At 44.0% G+C, this 15,609-nt stretch overlaps 1 protein-coding gene across 1 annotated transcript in view; it reads left to right on the top strand.

The window, feature by feature from the left end:
- The first annotated feature begins 232 nt into the window (after positions 1 to 232).
- The window catches only part of wnt9a (wingless-type MMTV integration site family, member 9A), a 32,964-nt gene continuing 17,587 nt past the window's right edge, over positions 233 to 15,609 (top strand). The window contains exon 1 of the mRNA XM_055866139.1: positions 233 to 450. Within this exon, the coding sequence (XP_055722114.1) occupies positions 248 to 450 (203 nt within the window). The 5' untranslated portion in view covers positions 233 to 247. The remainder of the gene's footprint in view (positions 451 to 15,609) is intronic.

The following is a 15,609-nucleotide window of genomic DNA, read 5'->3' as shown; positions in this document are numbered from 1 at the left end:
CGCGCGGGTGCGTGCGCGCGAATTTGACAACATCAGTGATACTTAAAATATTGAAAGTAATTTATATTTATAATAACAAACAGGTTCACAATGCTCGCTCTCTCTCTCTCTCTCTCTCTCTCTCTCTCTCTCTCTCTCTCTCTCTCTCTCTCTCTCTCTCTCTCTCTCTCTCTCTCTCACACACACACACACACACACACACACACACACACACACCCACTCCCTCACTCAGATTTGCTCTCCGTTAATGGGAGGAGCGCAAATGTCCTCTCTGTATAAGAAGTGCCGAACGTACAACAAGGGATTTTACACAGCTACTCAGGAGAAACGAAATGATCTGCCCTGGAGCCGCAGCAAAATGCTGGATGGACACCTACTCCTGGGATGGTTATCGTTCACAGTTATAGCGTACCTTTTCAATTTGCCCGGACCGACAACAGCTTATTTCGGGTAGGCACTGGATCCATCCACATGTTCATGACACTGTCATTGATTAGAGTTTATTACGAGATATCATGCGCTCTTAGAGCAACTTTGATAGGGCGGATAAATTGCTGTACTTATATTAGCATACGGTTCATTCAATTGTTTCAACTTTCGTATCGCGAAAATATGGCATACATTAATAAGAATGGCACTCACATTCATCCCTGTTGATGTGTCCTCTAGTAATATCAAACGTGGTGCAAATTAATAGGTTAGGATCTAGGCTGCTTACTGCATGGCGTCCTTGTAGCTACATTGTGATTTGTTTCAAGTATCCGCAACATTGTTGCACAGAGCTGTCAGTTCAGAGACACTTAGGTAGCGGAGTAGGCTGTCACTGTGGGTGGTGAGAGCAGGTAGATGAGATTAATTAGTCGGCATTGCAGTGGGTTTACAGACCGTTGTAATAGCTCAAACTACCGAAGGTTTTGGGGTGGGTAATATGCTGTAGCATATATATTTTTAAGGGGAGTAGGAGTTGAGATTATCTACAGTAAAATAACCAATATCAGCTGTCTCTGGGCAGGTTTAGACAGCGATTAGTCTTCTGACAGGTATCCTACGCTAAACCATTGATAGGCCTATCAGGCATATTTGAATGAAAAGTAGCAGAGTAGTGTGATTATTTTGTTGAAGTCGGCTCTGAAAACATACATGGGGCGAAAGGTGAGTGAAGGCTTCAGTCGCGACAGCTGGTTACAATAAAGCAATGCAGCTCACTTAACCGGTGTCTGAAACGTCTGTACAGCTTGCATAGAAAATCCCCCGTCAAGCATTAACATCGATATAGAGAAAATTCTGGCATATGGTTCGCGCTCCCACTAAGTTTAGAAACAGTTTGAAAGAATGTGTCCAGAATTTACAGTTCGTTTCCCAATCTCATGAGATACTATCATATCAAGGACAGTATTTTATTTATTTAATAATGAACAATTAAACACGTTATTCCCAGGGAACGCCTTCGTTTTTAGGTGTAACCTGCTATGACCACCTCAATATATCGAGTCTACTGGCAGCCTTTGTCTTTTCTGATGAATTTCATTAATTAGGATTCAGACTTCCTTGGAAGACCATTAACCTATAGATAGCAAAAAAAAAAAAAGTAATATCACCTTCAAATCTCTTGTGTGAAGGATACAAATAGCCTACAGCAGGCATGTTGTAGCTTGGATATGTTATAACAGAAAGTTCCTTCCCAGTTGGTGGTTTATATATCACTAATCTATTCTCAGTGGCACCTGCAACCTTACAGCAACTATGAGAGTTCAGTCAGAATCGGAATATTATTTTTAGGGATCATTTATTCTACCATGAACACCATATCATTCCAGTCACATTCTGTCTAAAATATACAGACAATAGATTGTTGATGACAGAAGTAATCACCACCAACTTGTGTTGCAAACAATAGTTCTCATGAAGTTGATTTGAGTCATTTACACAAACAAATGTGGACTCATGGCAGCACGGACATATTTTGGCTGGTTTAATTGTATTTTAATTGAATCTTTAACTGGGCTTTATAACCTTTATTTAACAAATTGTAGAGTGATTAGAGTGAGTGATAACACCAGCAGTATAGTTCCAGGGGTATCAAATAAATATATATGTTTTATTGTCATATGCAGAAGATAGGTGCAGTGAAGTGTGTTATTTTATAGGGTCAGCGATAGTACGGCACCCCTGAAATAAATGAGGATCAAGGTGCCTTGCTCAAGAGCACATCAACAGGTTCTTCATCTTGGGTATTCGAACCAGCGACATTTCGGTTACTGGCCCAATGCTCTAACCACTAGGGTACCTGCCGCCTATATAAGATAAGGGCATTGTTTAGCTGTGAACCAGTGGGGGGACACAGGGATGGGAGGGGCCCTCTAGGACCCGTTGGACATTATGAAGCTGTAAACTGGTTTGTTATGCCTCAGGGGCCGCTGAATTGGGTCTAACCTTCTCTCAGATCTCATATAAGTAAACCAATAAATTAGGAAGGACCGGACAAGGGTGGACTAGGGTGGACAAGGGTGGACTAGGGTGGACTAGGGTGGACAAGGGTGGACTAGGGTGGACTAGGGTGGACAAGGGTGGACTAGGGTGGACTAGGGTGGACTAGGGTGGACAAGGGTGGACTAGGGTGGACTAGGGTGGACAAGGGTGGACTAGGGTGGACTAGGGTGGACTAGGGTGGACTAGGGTGGACAAGGGTGGAAGGAAGGAATAGCGCTGTTTGGAAATAATTCCTTTTTGGATCCCGATGGTGGTTTGCATTGCCAGAGGTTGTGTGATATGATAGGAGTGTCCGTTTAGGTCTAATGTGTCACTCCTGAAAAGGTTATGTCCCCTGACCGGTACAGTATGTTGTTAGAGGAAGTTACTATCACCATAAATCCGACATGTTATTACAGATAAGAAACATAAGTAACCCCTAATGTTAGGGTAACTGTCATTACTTAGTGTTCTTACTGTAAAGTTTAGACCTATGCTAGTTCAGGCTGGACTGTTACGCTGTCTTGAAAATGATACATGTGAGAGTTGTTCAGCAGCCCAGTGGTATAGAAACCACATCATCGCTAAAAGTCACATGTGTATCAAGTGAGCTTTTGAGGTATAGAGACATAGTGGTAGATCATAACCATCCAACAACATTACCATTGGCCCTCAATAACTAACCAGTTGCATGTAATAAGATTGAAGCACAAAGGGTCATTTGGTGTGAGGATGCGATGACACTATGAATGAGATGAGTGTAAGTGAATGATTTATCCTTTAAACCAGAGAACATGAGACAAACAGATGACATAGGTGACATAGATACACAGAAAATGTTTCTGATACTGCCCCAAAGCCAAACCGACTACCCAGAAACCGGACACCACTGACACTCAGTGCAACACACATGCCCACATGCCTGCACGCACAAACGCACACACACACACACACACACACACACACACACACACACACACACACACACACACACACACACACACACAACACACACACACACACACACACACACACACACACACACACACACACACACACACACACACACACACACACACACACACACAGCAAAACACACACACACAAACACAAACACACACAGACACACACAGCAACAACACACACCCAAGAGTCCACTGTTCCCAAGTCCCTTACTGAGCGTGTTTTATCCTCTCCAGGCATCATCTCAGAGGGGAGCACGTCTGCCCCCTACTGAGTTCAATACCCACTTCCTACAGCGAAGGAAGTCTGTTCTGATCAGCCCGCTGGCCTCCTTCCTCCATTCAGACAGTGCCGACTAGCCCTGCAGACTCCCTGCCTGGTTGGGCATGAATGACATACACGCACGCACGCACGCACGCACGCACGCACGCACGCATGCACACACACACACGCACGCACGCACGCACGCACACACACACACAACACATACCTGGGATGTCTGACATTGAGTGGAGTATACATACTAACACACACTTGTTCAAATAAATATCTGCCATGAGCACGAGGACAGCACATCCTCCGGCCTTCTTCCTGGGTACTGATTTACTCAAAATAGATGGTCGATGTTGCATACCCAATTTCCCGAGTGCGGTGGAGCGTAAGTGTAAAGTAAACACACCGTCTCTGTTGCCCGTAGTCTGCAGCGGCAGAAGGTGGGGTGGGATTCCTAGCGTGGTCAAGCACCCACTCAAATTGTCATCCTTTACCACAAGAATGTGAGCACTCGTTTACTTTCCCCTGTTGAGCCTGTTGTGGCAGGTGCTGCTTCTCCCTCACAGCCCAGGCTTACCATTGGGGAAGTTAGCTGCAGTTTCATTCTCATGCTTAGACAATACTGAACCTTGATGGAATATTCTTTGTTGGGGGGTATTTTCGAGAAGTGAAGGGAGTGAGATTGTTCACTTAGTTGACCCCAGCTGAAGAGTCCACCTTGAGGCGTTTAAGCAGAATGCTGTTAAACAAGCTAACTTCATTCATTTAAATGCTACTTTTGGCCCATAGAAAGGCATTTTGTGGTCTTGTAAACTGCATTCAATGCAAGCCCTAAACTGACTCAAACAGACATTTGTTTTTATTTAGTTTACATGCTGCGGCATATACAGGAATCATACCCACAGCTACACTATGTATGGTGAATTACCAATCACTAAGGCAGGGGTTCCCAACATAGGGGGCGCGGGCGCCAACGTTTCGTGGGGGGGGGGGGACTTTCCTTGATTTGAGGATTAAATGTATTTTTTAAATGTAATTCTTTTTACAATTCACAATTGTCTATACCAATATAAAACGATGCATTAATCCACAATGCTTTAGGCTAGAAACAAACGGTAAAATGCCAGAGGAAGACGTGACTCTGATGCACATGGTAATATCTTTGATTTGTCTCTATGGCATTCAGAAGCTGAGCTACGACCTTCTAAAGTCGAGGAGTCAAAGAAATTGTTATTTTCCTGGGAAGTAATCTTATACAATGTGTGACTGTCGCTATCAATTGATCTAATCACTTTCTGTAAAAGATAATATGTATAATTAAATTGAGGGTTCATATAAATTATCATCATAAAACATATTTGGTAGTGGAATAACATTTGGTGTCAACTTTATTTTCCTTATCCATGATGATTATGATTATCTATATATCTTTTTTTTATTTAACCTTTTTTAACTAGGCAAGTCAGTTAAGAACAAATTCTTATTTACAATGACGGCCTACTCTGGCCAAACTCTAACCCGGACAACGCTGGGCCAATTGTCCGCTGCCCTATGGGACTCCCAATCACGGGAGGTTGTGATAGAGCCTGGAATCAAACCAGGGTCTGTAGTGATGTCTCTAGCACTGAGATGCAGTGCCCTAGACTGCTGCGCTACTCGGGAGCCCTAAATGATTATGATTATTATTATCATGAAATAGCCTACCTAAAATGTGTCATGAGTCTTGTTAAACTACTGTATATATGTAGAATTGCAGGACATTATATTCAAAACAACAATTTTTCTATGTTCCTCAAATCAACAAAATTAAACTGGTGTTGTATTCAATATAGTGTGTATGGGTGACATTTTTTAAATGTGAAAACGGGGGCCCTGAGGGAAAAGGTTGGGAACCCCTGCACTAAGGCATCACAATGAGTGTTAATAGGGTTGTTTATTGCTTCGACAGCCTTATGTGCCCTGCCCTCAGTTCCAGCTCCAAAGGTCATTGTTTTCAGCCACATTATTAAGAGGAAGTCGCAATATTCCTAAAACAACGTAACAAAGCAGATTCATTTGTAGCCTTCAATATACTCACTGTGCTGCTTCTCCACAGTCTCCAGCGTTAATGTTTAGGCTTTGGCTAAGCGGGCTAACACTGTTGTGGTGGGCGGAAGACCAGGTTCAAACTCCTGTTGGTGTGCTTCCAGTGTTGTATGGAGATGAAACAAGAGGTTATAGGCTGCTCAACAGCCAGTCTCCATGTAAACACTTCCCCCTGCTCCCCTCATGTGCGTGCTGCTGCTGGTATTCCAGTGGTTTCTGTAAAGATGCAGGGTGATTACCAGTCATTAAGTGTGACTGTGGGCTCAGGGCTGGCGTTGGCGTGGGGCTAGGCAGGCAGACAGTGGTGGCGGGCTTCTCATTACAGAAGCCTTAAGCACTGATTAGCCCTGACACTAGGCTAGCTCACAGGCAGGGCGCAGGCAGGGTGGGAAGCGTTCCCTGCCTGGGATAGAGGGATTTCCCAACTTCAGAGGATATCCTGTGGCTGCAGCCACACCTCAAAGGGTATCACTTTACCGTGAGCCAAGAAGATAGGATTCTCTTTCAGCGCTGGCTGCTTGGGGTTAGATGTGATCACATGGAGTCTGGCTAGTGGTGAGATCACACCACACAAACCTGCTGGAGGCTTAGATTAAACACCCGTATTCCCTTTGTGAATACAGAACGAGAGAGAGAGAGCTTTGTTATCTTTGTGTTTTTGTCCGTCCTGGTATGTTTGGCACAGTATTGTTTCAAGCTTGTCTTATGAGTTAGAGTTTGCACTGTGTAGAGTTAGGTCTATGTCCTCCCACGAAGCATCTGGTGAAAGGAGTGCTATGCCCATAGCCACCACAGGGAGGAGCAGCCTCTTTCTGGAGCCCAGGATGGGTCTCATTCAGCACCCTTTAACCCCTTTGTGTAACCTTAGGAGAGTTGGAAATGAGATGTGAAAACAGCCAAATCTAAAGGCACCGTACACTGCTTAAGTACAAATTCAAGAAAAAAATGAGTTGTGGTCAAAATAAATGTAAAGTACAAAATGCTGACTTGTCCAATGTCATTCAACTCAGCCGACTCCCAGCAGGGCCTTGCTGTATTGTTCTGTAGAAATAAGACTTAATTCCACTTAATTGCTTCTTGAATAGCAGGTTAAGGCAGTCTGTCATGGAAATGGTCCCTCTACCAAATGTTGCCTGTTGGAGTGAGATGAGTTATTTTTTTTAGTTGAATCATTTGGAGGTTTACATACTCACACACACCGTTGTTGTGAAGGTTTTAGTTGATGATGTCTGCAGTGGCCTGGGTAGTGGATAATCTGGATGCACGCTGTACAGTATAATGATATGGTTTTACTGTATTTGTTGAAGATTACATGGCATTATTGCATTTGAGAAGGTCTTTAAAATATGTGTTGGCCCACTCACATCCGAAGGGCTTAAGGTTCTGGTATCGTCAGCATGCCGAGACCGACCACAGTTAAGAAATATTGTCTTTTAACAGGAGGGAGTGGCTCCTGCTCCTATCCAGCCTTTACCAGTCAGCTGTGTACTTCATGGCTGGGTAGTCCGCAGATATGGAACGGAAAATAATTCTCATTGGTAAGAGAAGGTATACAGAGTTAGACACATGATGTTCTTTACAGATGGGGCTCGGGACATAGCCTCGACAAGGGTAATTTGCAAAACAGGAAAACCAATATGGAATCATGATGCTTTTAGTGGTCTGGGATTGATGATCTGATGTTAATTAGCAGGATTGCCATGTCATATGTTTTCCGTCCTTAACCACAGGCCAATTTCCTCTTTTACCCAAGTCTCTGGGAGAACGCTTGTGTGTATGTGTGTCTGTGTGTGTGTGTGTGTGTGGCCCTTGTCTCCAGCCACGATGAGCCAGATTGACAAATGCTTGCTTTGGATTCTGGCTTCGAAAAGTCATCTGTTCTACTCTTCTTACCTCATTTTCAGGTCGTGATGGGTTCAAGGAGGTCGTATGCAGTTACATGCAGTCTTGCCATACAGGCAGGTAGCACAAAGCAGCACGTTACCCCATGTTGTCTATGATCCATAGCTGGAATTCAAATACAAGTCCTTGAGAAATTAATCTACATGTAGAATCTAGAGTTAAGGTCTCGGAATGTTTAGCAAAAACCAAAGTCAGAATCATGAAGTAAATACATTTATTGGGTGATAAATCAGAATCATGAAGTAAATTCATTTATTGGGTGATAAAGTCTCAGTGTATGATGATTCTTACCCATATGAAACACCATACGAATCTCATTATGACTAGATTAAATCCAGGTGGATGTACTTAATGTAAAGTGAGACAAAATTACATCTCTTCCAGTTGTAACTAAGAGTTAGTACCTTGATGTTATAACCAGTGTGTAGCTACAGGACGGTAGTTTATCTCCTTCATTCATTAATGTTTCTACTTAAGACTGCAGTGCAAGCAATATACAGTACCACTACCACCCTTACTGGCTTTACAGCTTGAGTATTGAATTTAGCTTCTGCTGGCTTTTCAGTAATTCTATTTGAATTCCCTGATCGAGAGAGAAGAAAGGAAACCTTGCAATTTCTCAGTAGGAACTGTAAATAACCGTTTATAATGACTAAACTTAGCCAGTCTTTCAGTTGCTAATGCATGGTTGAAAACAGCTACTGTTTTTCTGATAGTGGTTTGACTTTACATGCTTGGATACCCCTTGGAAGTGAAATGCTCATTGTACAGTAAGAGTAAATTAGTAAATGTGTGTGTTACAAATCTATAATCTGCATAACCAATTAACAATTGTACAGACTATTATCAAAAAGTACACTTTTAAAATACACTGGTACACTTTCTTTCTTACCAAATAGTGGTGGTCTGATTCTCGTGTGAGCGTGTGTGTGTGTGAATGGTGTGTGAATGCGGTGGGTGTGTATGAATGTGTGCCGTGGCTGAACGTGTTAGGTGTGTCGGTCAGTCAGTGTGCTGGTACAGGGGTGCTCTGCGCTGCTCTGTGCCATGGCGTTTACTAGAACAGGGGAGTCATGTGGACACTGTTGTGGCGCGCCCAATCTGTGCCAGTCACACAGTGACTACAACTGAGCCGCTGACCCTAGGAGCCTTGAGTTCTCACATTGCAGTTAAACCTCTTACCAAGCTCCATGGTCTCATTCCCCAACCAACCCCGTACTGTATGCATACAGTACAGACCGCTCCACGGCTACAGAGCCAATAGTTCAGATCAGGGTAGCATTTGGAATAAAATATTGGGAAATAAGAATCTGCTGATGTATTTCATTTTTTTTTTGAGAGAGGGATGGGGGGGGAGTCCCCTATCTTCAACAGCTGACCTATACAGGATGTGACCAAGCATGATGTCATCTCTGTCCCTCTAGTCACCTTCCCAAATGGGACATATCAGAACTGTGACTCAACTTGGGCATTATGATGCAAAGTACGATGACAACATTTACAAAGTAATGTTCAGTGGTGGACTTGGTAAAGTTGTTATGAACCATGCGTAGGTCATCTACACCAGTACAGATCAAATGTGGACCTAAACATTTTCAATAACTTGGATACCACAGTTGGAATGTTGGTTTTTCTCTCTTTCACTCGAGCTTCAGTTCAGTCAGTAGTAGTACATAGCCTAGGCAGAAGCCTTGGATTCAGGCCAGGCCAGATGGAGAATACCACACTGACATCCCTACTACCTCTGGCAGGGCCTGGTCCATGAGACACCAGGTGGGACGATGGCTTGGGCCCTCCAGAGGTCACACCCAGACCAGATTTTCTTTAAGAATTCCCCCTGTTATCTTTACAATATCAAATCAAATTAAATAAAATGTATTTATATAGCCCTTCTTACATCAGCTGATATCTCAAAGTGCTGTACAAAAACCCAGCCTAAAACCCCAAACAGCAAGCAATGCAGGTGTAGAAGCACGGTGGCTAGGAAAAACTCCCTAGAACTCCCGAGAGGAACCAGGCTATGAGGGGTGGCCAGTCCTCTTCTGGCTGTGCCGGGTGAAGATTATAACAGAACATGGCCAAGATGTTCAAATGTTCATAAATGATCAGCATGGTCAAATAATAATAATCACAGTAGTTGTTGAGGGTGCAGCAAGTCAGCACCTCAGGAGTAAATGTCAGTTGGCTTTTCATAGCCGATCATTAAGAGTATCTCTACCGCTCCTGCGGTTTCGAGAGAGTTGAAAACAGCAGGTCTGGGACAGGTAGCACGTCCGGTGAACAGGTCAGGGTTCCATAGCCGCAGGCAGAACAGTTGAAACTGGAGCAGCAGCATGGCCAGGTGGACTGGGGACAGCAAGGAGTCATCATGCCAGGTAGTCCTGAGGCATGGTCCTAGAGAGAGAAAGAAAGAGAGAAAGAAAGAGAAAATTAGAGAGAGCATACTTAAATTCACACAGGACACCGGATAAGACAGGAAAAGTACTCCAGATATAACAAACTGACCCCAGCCCCCCGACACATAAACTACTGCAGCATAAATACTGGAGGCTGAGACAGGAGGGGTTAGGAGACATCCGATGATACCCCCGGACAGGGCCAAACAGGAAGGATATAACCCCACCCACTTTGCCAAAGCACAGCCCCCACACCACTAGAGGGATAGCTTCAACCACCAACTTACCATCCTGAGACAAGGCCGAGTATAGCCCACAAAGATCTCCGCCACGGCACAACCTAAGGGGGGGGGGGGGGGGTGGGGGTGCCAACCCAGACAGGAAGATCACGTCAGTGACTCAACCCACTCAAGTGACGCACCCCTCCTAGGGACGGCATGAAAGAGCACCAGTAAGCCAGTGACTCAGCCCCTGTAATAGGGTTAGAGGCAGAGAATCCCAGTGGAGAGACGGGAACCGGCCAGGCAGAGACAGCAAGGGCGGTCCGTTGCTCCAGAGCCTTTCCGTTCACCTTCACACTCCTGCGCCAGACTACACTCAATCATATGACCCACTGAAGAGATGAGTCTTCAGTAAAGACTTAAAAGTTGAGACCGAGTCTGCGTCTCTCACATGGGTATTGAGATCTATAGGAGAAAGCCCTGCCTCCAGCTGTTTGCTTAGAAATTCTAGGGACAATTAGGAGGCCTGCGTCTTGTGACCGTAGCGTACGTGTAGGTATGTACGGCAGGACCAAATCGGAAAGATAGGTAGGAGCAAGCCCATGTAATGCTTTGTAGGTTAGCAGTAAAACCTTGAAATCAGCCCTTGCCTTAACAGGAAGCCAGTGTAGGGAGGCTAGCACTGGAGTAATATGATCAAATTTTTTGTTTCTAGTCAGGATTCTATCAGCCGTATTTAGCACTAACTGAAGTTTATTTAGTGCTTTATCCGGGTAGCCGGAAAGTAGAGCATTGCAGTAGTCTAACCTAGAAGTAACAAAAGCATGGATGAATTTTTCTGCATCATTTTTGGACAGAAAGTTTCTGAATTTTACAATGTTACGTAGATGGAAAAAAGCTATCCTTGTTCGTCAAAAAGAGAGATCAGGGTCCAGACTAACGCCGAGGTCCTTCACAGTTTTATTTGAGACGACTTTCCAACCATCAAGATTAATTGTCAGAATCTCTTCGTTTCTTGTGACCTAGAACAAGCATCTTTGTTTTGTCCGAGTTTAAAAGTAGAACGTTTTCAGCCATTCACTTCCTTATGTCTGAAACACAGGCTTCTAGCGAGGGCAATTTTGGGGCTTCACCATGTTCCATTGAAATGTACAGCTGTGTGTCATCCGCATAGCAGTGAAAGTTAACATTATGTTTTCGAATGACATCCCCAAGAGGTAAAATATATAGTGAAAACAATAGTGGTCCTAAAACGGAACCTTGAGGAACACCGAAATATACAGTTGATTTATCAGAGGACAAACCATTCACAGAGACAAACTGATATCTTTCCGACAGATAAGATCTAAACCAGGCCAGAACTTGTCCGTGTAGACCAATTTGGGTTTCCAGTCTCTCCAAAAGAATGTGGTGATCGATGGTATCAAAGGCAGCACTAAGGTCTAGTAGCACGAGGACAGATGCAGAGCCTTGGTCTGACGCCATTAAAAGGTCATTTACCACCTTCACAAGTGCAGTCTCAGTGCTATGATGGGGTCTAAAACCCGACTGAAGCATTTCGTATACATTGTTTGTCTTCAGGAAGGCAGTGAGTTGCTGCGCAACAGCTTTTTCAATTTTTTTTGAGAGGAATGGAAGATTCGATATAGGCCGATAGTTTTTTATATTTTCTGGGTCAAGGTTTGGCTTTTTCAAGAGAGGCTTTATTACTGCCACTTTTAGTGAGTTTGGTACACATCCGGTGGATAGAGAGCCGTTTATTATGTTCAACATAGGAGGGCCAAGCACAGGAAGCAGCTCTTTCAGTAGTTTAGTTGGAATAGGGTCCAGTATGCAGCTTGAAGGTTTAGAAGCCATGATTATTTTCATCATTGTGTCAAGAGATATAGTACTAAAACCCTTAAGTGTCTCTCTTGATCCTAGGTCCTGGCAGAGTTGTGCTGACCCAGGACAGCTGAGCTTTGGAGGAATACGCAGATTTAAAGAGGAGTCCGTAATTTTCTTTCTAATGATCATGATCTTTTCCTCAAAGAAGTTCATGAATTTATTACTGCTGAAGTGAAAGCCATCCTCACTTGGGGAATGCTGCTTTTTAGTTAGCTTTGCGACAGTATCAAAAGGAAATGTAGGATTGTTCTTATTTTCCTCAATTAAGTTGGAAAAATAGGATGATCGAGCAGCAGTGAGGGCTCTTCGATACTGCACGGTACTGTCTTTTCCAAGCTAGTCGGAAGACTTCCAGTTTGGTGTGGCGCCATTTCCGTTCCAATTTTCTGGAAGCTTGCTTCAGAGCTCAGGCATTTTCTGTATACCAGGGAGCTAGTTTCTTATGACAAATGTTTTTAGTTTTTAGGGGTGCAACTGCATCTAAGGTATTGCGCAAGGTTACATTGAGTTCCTCAGTTAGGTGGTTAACTGATTTTTGTCCTCTGACGTCCTTGGGTAGGCAGAGGGAGACTGGAGGGGCATCAAGGAATCTTTGTGTTGTCTGAGAATTTATAGCACGACTTTTGATGCTCCTTGGTTGGGGTCTGAGCAGATTATTTTTTGCAATTGCAAACGTAATAATATGGTGGTCCGATAGTCCAGGATTATGAGGAAAAACATTAAGATCTACAACATTTATTCCATGGCACAAAACTAGGTCCAGAGTATGACTGTGGCAGTGAGTAGGTCCAGAGACATGTTGGACAAAACCCACTGAGTCGATGATGGCTCCGAAAGCCTTTTGGAGTGGGTCTGTGGACTTTTCCATGTGAATATTAAAATCACCAAAAATTTGAATATTATCTGCTATGACTACAAGGTCCGATAGGAATTCAGGGAACTCAGTGAGGAACGCTGTATACGGCCCAGGAGGCCTGTAAACAGTAGCTATAAAAAGTGATTGAGTAGGCTGCATAGATTTCATGACTAGAAGCTAAAAAGACGAAAATGTCTGGATAGGGTTAGATCACATTTTTACTTTTCTGAGGTGAGCATGGTAGTTTGTCCCTAACAGACAGGGGATAAGGTGAACTACCCCAGGGCTTGTATTTACAAAGAGTCTTAGAGGTCTTAGTGCTGATATAGCATTATATGGACAGGTGGCTGCTTTTTTAATATGGGACCTGGTTCTGTCTGCTTGCCTTGCTCACTTTTCACATTTCTGTCTGTCTGTCTGTCTGTCTGTCTGTCTGTCTGTCTGTCTGTCTGTCTGTCTGTCTGTCTGTTTGGTTGGATGCCATTGTTTTGGGTTACCTTTCGTAAGACAGCTGGGTGGTTTGTTTTCTCTGGGAACAGGCTTTGTTTTGAGCCAGCAGCTGGAGGGATTGGCATTCGTTTAGAGTAAATTGGCCTGTGGGGGTAGGTAGGGGTGAGGAGGGCGAGAGGAATGGGGAGAGCAGGGGGGGGGGGGGGGGTAGGAGAGGGAAAGCAGAGAGAGAGGCAGCGGGAAAGGGGGGAAGAGGAGGGGGAGAAAGGAGGGTAAGGGGGGTAGTGGGGGTAGGGGGTAGTGAGGGAGAAGGGAGACAGGGAGGTAGAGAGGGAAGACAGGGAGGGAGAGAGGGATGACAGGGAGGGAGAGAGGAGAGACAGGGAGGGAGAGAGGGGAGACAGGGAGGGAGAGAGGAGAGACAGGGAGGGAGAGAGGGGAGAGGGAGTTGACCTTAGAGACACCAGACCACAAAACCAGCAAGTTGAGACTGAATGAGAAACTGTAGTTTCAAGTTGAGACTGATTGAGAAACTTTAGTTTCAAGTTGAGACTGATGGAGAAACTTTAGTTTCAAGTTGAGACTAAGTTGAGACTGATGGAGAAACTGTAGTTTCTTGCTTTTCTGTTCAGGAGGGTTCAGCCAGGGTTGACTCTTGACTCTTAAAGGTGTTGACTTTAGGTAGAAACACATGCCTGCGCAGGTGCGTGACGCACACAAACACACACAAATGCAGACATGCAAGTGTATGCACACACACATGCACACCCACACCTGTTGGTCAAGTGGGATGGAGATGGTGAAAGGGTACACACTAGCTGCACATTTGTCTAACCTTCAGTAGCCTCTGTTTGATACACACTGACTATACCATACATTAATAACACCTTCCTAATATTAAGTTGCCCCCCCCCCCCCCCCCCCCCCCCCACCCTATTGTCTGACATGTCAGCTTTGGTACAAAACATTCGGATTTTGATGGGGATTTTTTATTTATTTATTTATTATGCCTTATTTATTATGGAGGTTCTCAAGCAGAGAAATTATTAATAAAAATTCAAATATATATTGTTTTATTATGCCCAGCTAACAAGGCCCCTTAATGATGTGAGGCCTGAGGCCTCTTCTGTCTAATGGTAAATCCGCCAGTGTGTGCAACCAGAATAGCCATTGGCGAAAGACAATGGGGATTGTAATACTGTATTTTCATATTACAGCAAAGTGTAATATGTAATGTCCCAAATGCCCATTGGAACTCTCAAAACCACCAATTGTTTGCAGTCTGGAAAAGCATGGATCTGATTGGAGTAGGGGGGTCAGTTATTGTTTTCTTCACTCAGCATCACTAGATGTCAATCAAAGCCAACGTAGCCTGACACTGTTAATGAACAATCTGGAGGTCTAAAAATCAATAGTTTTTGTCTTACGTTCATCACTTACTCATGAAGTAGTTCACAACAGCAAGAGCAAATTTGTTACAGAGCAATCAGTTAGTTGCACTGCAGCTCTCTGTGGCACAACATGTGTTTTTATTAGTCCCATGTGACTGCAGATTTTGTACTGAGCTGCCTTTCTGACATACTGATGTTATGAAGTGTGAATGACTCGCCAGCATCTCAGCATGTTTGCATATGTTTGTAATGAATGAGTCATTGCATACTCATCACATACTCATTAGCATGATCAATATTAGGCCAAAGGTTATGTGATATCAAGGTTATTATCAAGCTGCCAATATTTGATTATGTTAAATGTTCTTGTACTACCCCTTCACATGTAACCCTTAATAACCTTTCATAAACCCTTCATAAACCCCAGATGAAGAGTGACATTAACAGCCATATTATATACCAGTGCAGCAGCAGTCCAGGACAGTCCAGGGTCGTGGTCGGTGCTCTGACACAAAGTCAGAAGGGTGATGACGGCAAAGTTTAGTCTGAATAAATTATGTCCTCCAGGGATGTGTGGCTACACACACACACACACACACACACACACACACACACACACACACACACACACACACACACACACACACACACACACACACACACACACACGCACACACACACGCGCACACACACCTACACACACACACACACCTACA

The sequence above is a fragment of the Salvelinus fontinalis genome, chromosome 17 (genome assembly GCF_029448725.1).
Source record: "Salvelinus fontinalis isolate EN_2023a chromosome 17, ASM2944872v1, whole genome shotgun sequence".
Taxonomy (NCBI): Eukaryota; Metazoa; Chordata; class Actinopteri; order Salmoniformes; family Salmonidae; genus Salvelinus; species Salvelinus fontinalis.
This window is presented reverse-complemented; position numbering and strand designations above follow the sequence as displayed.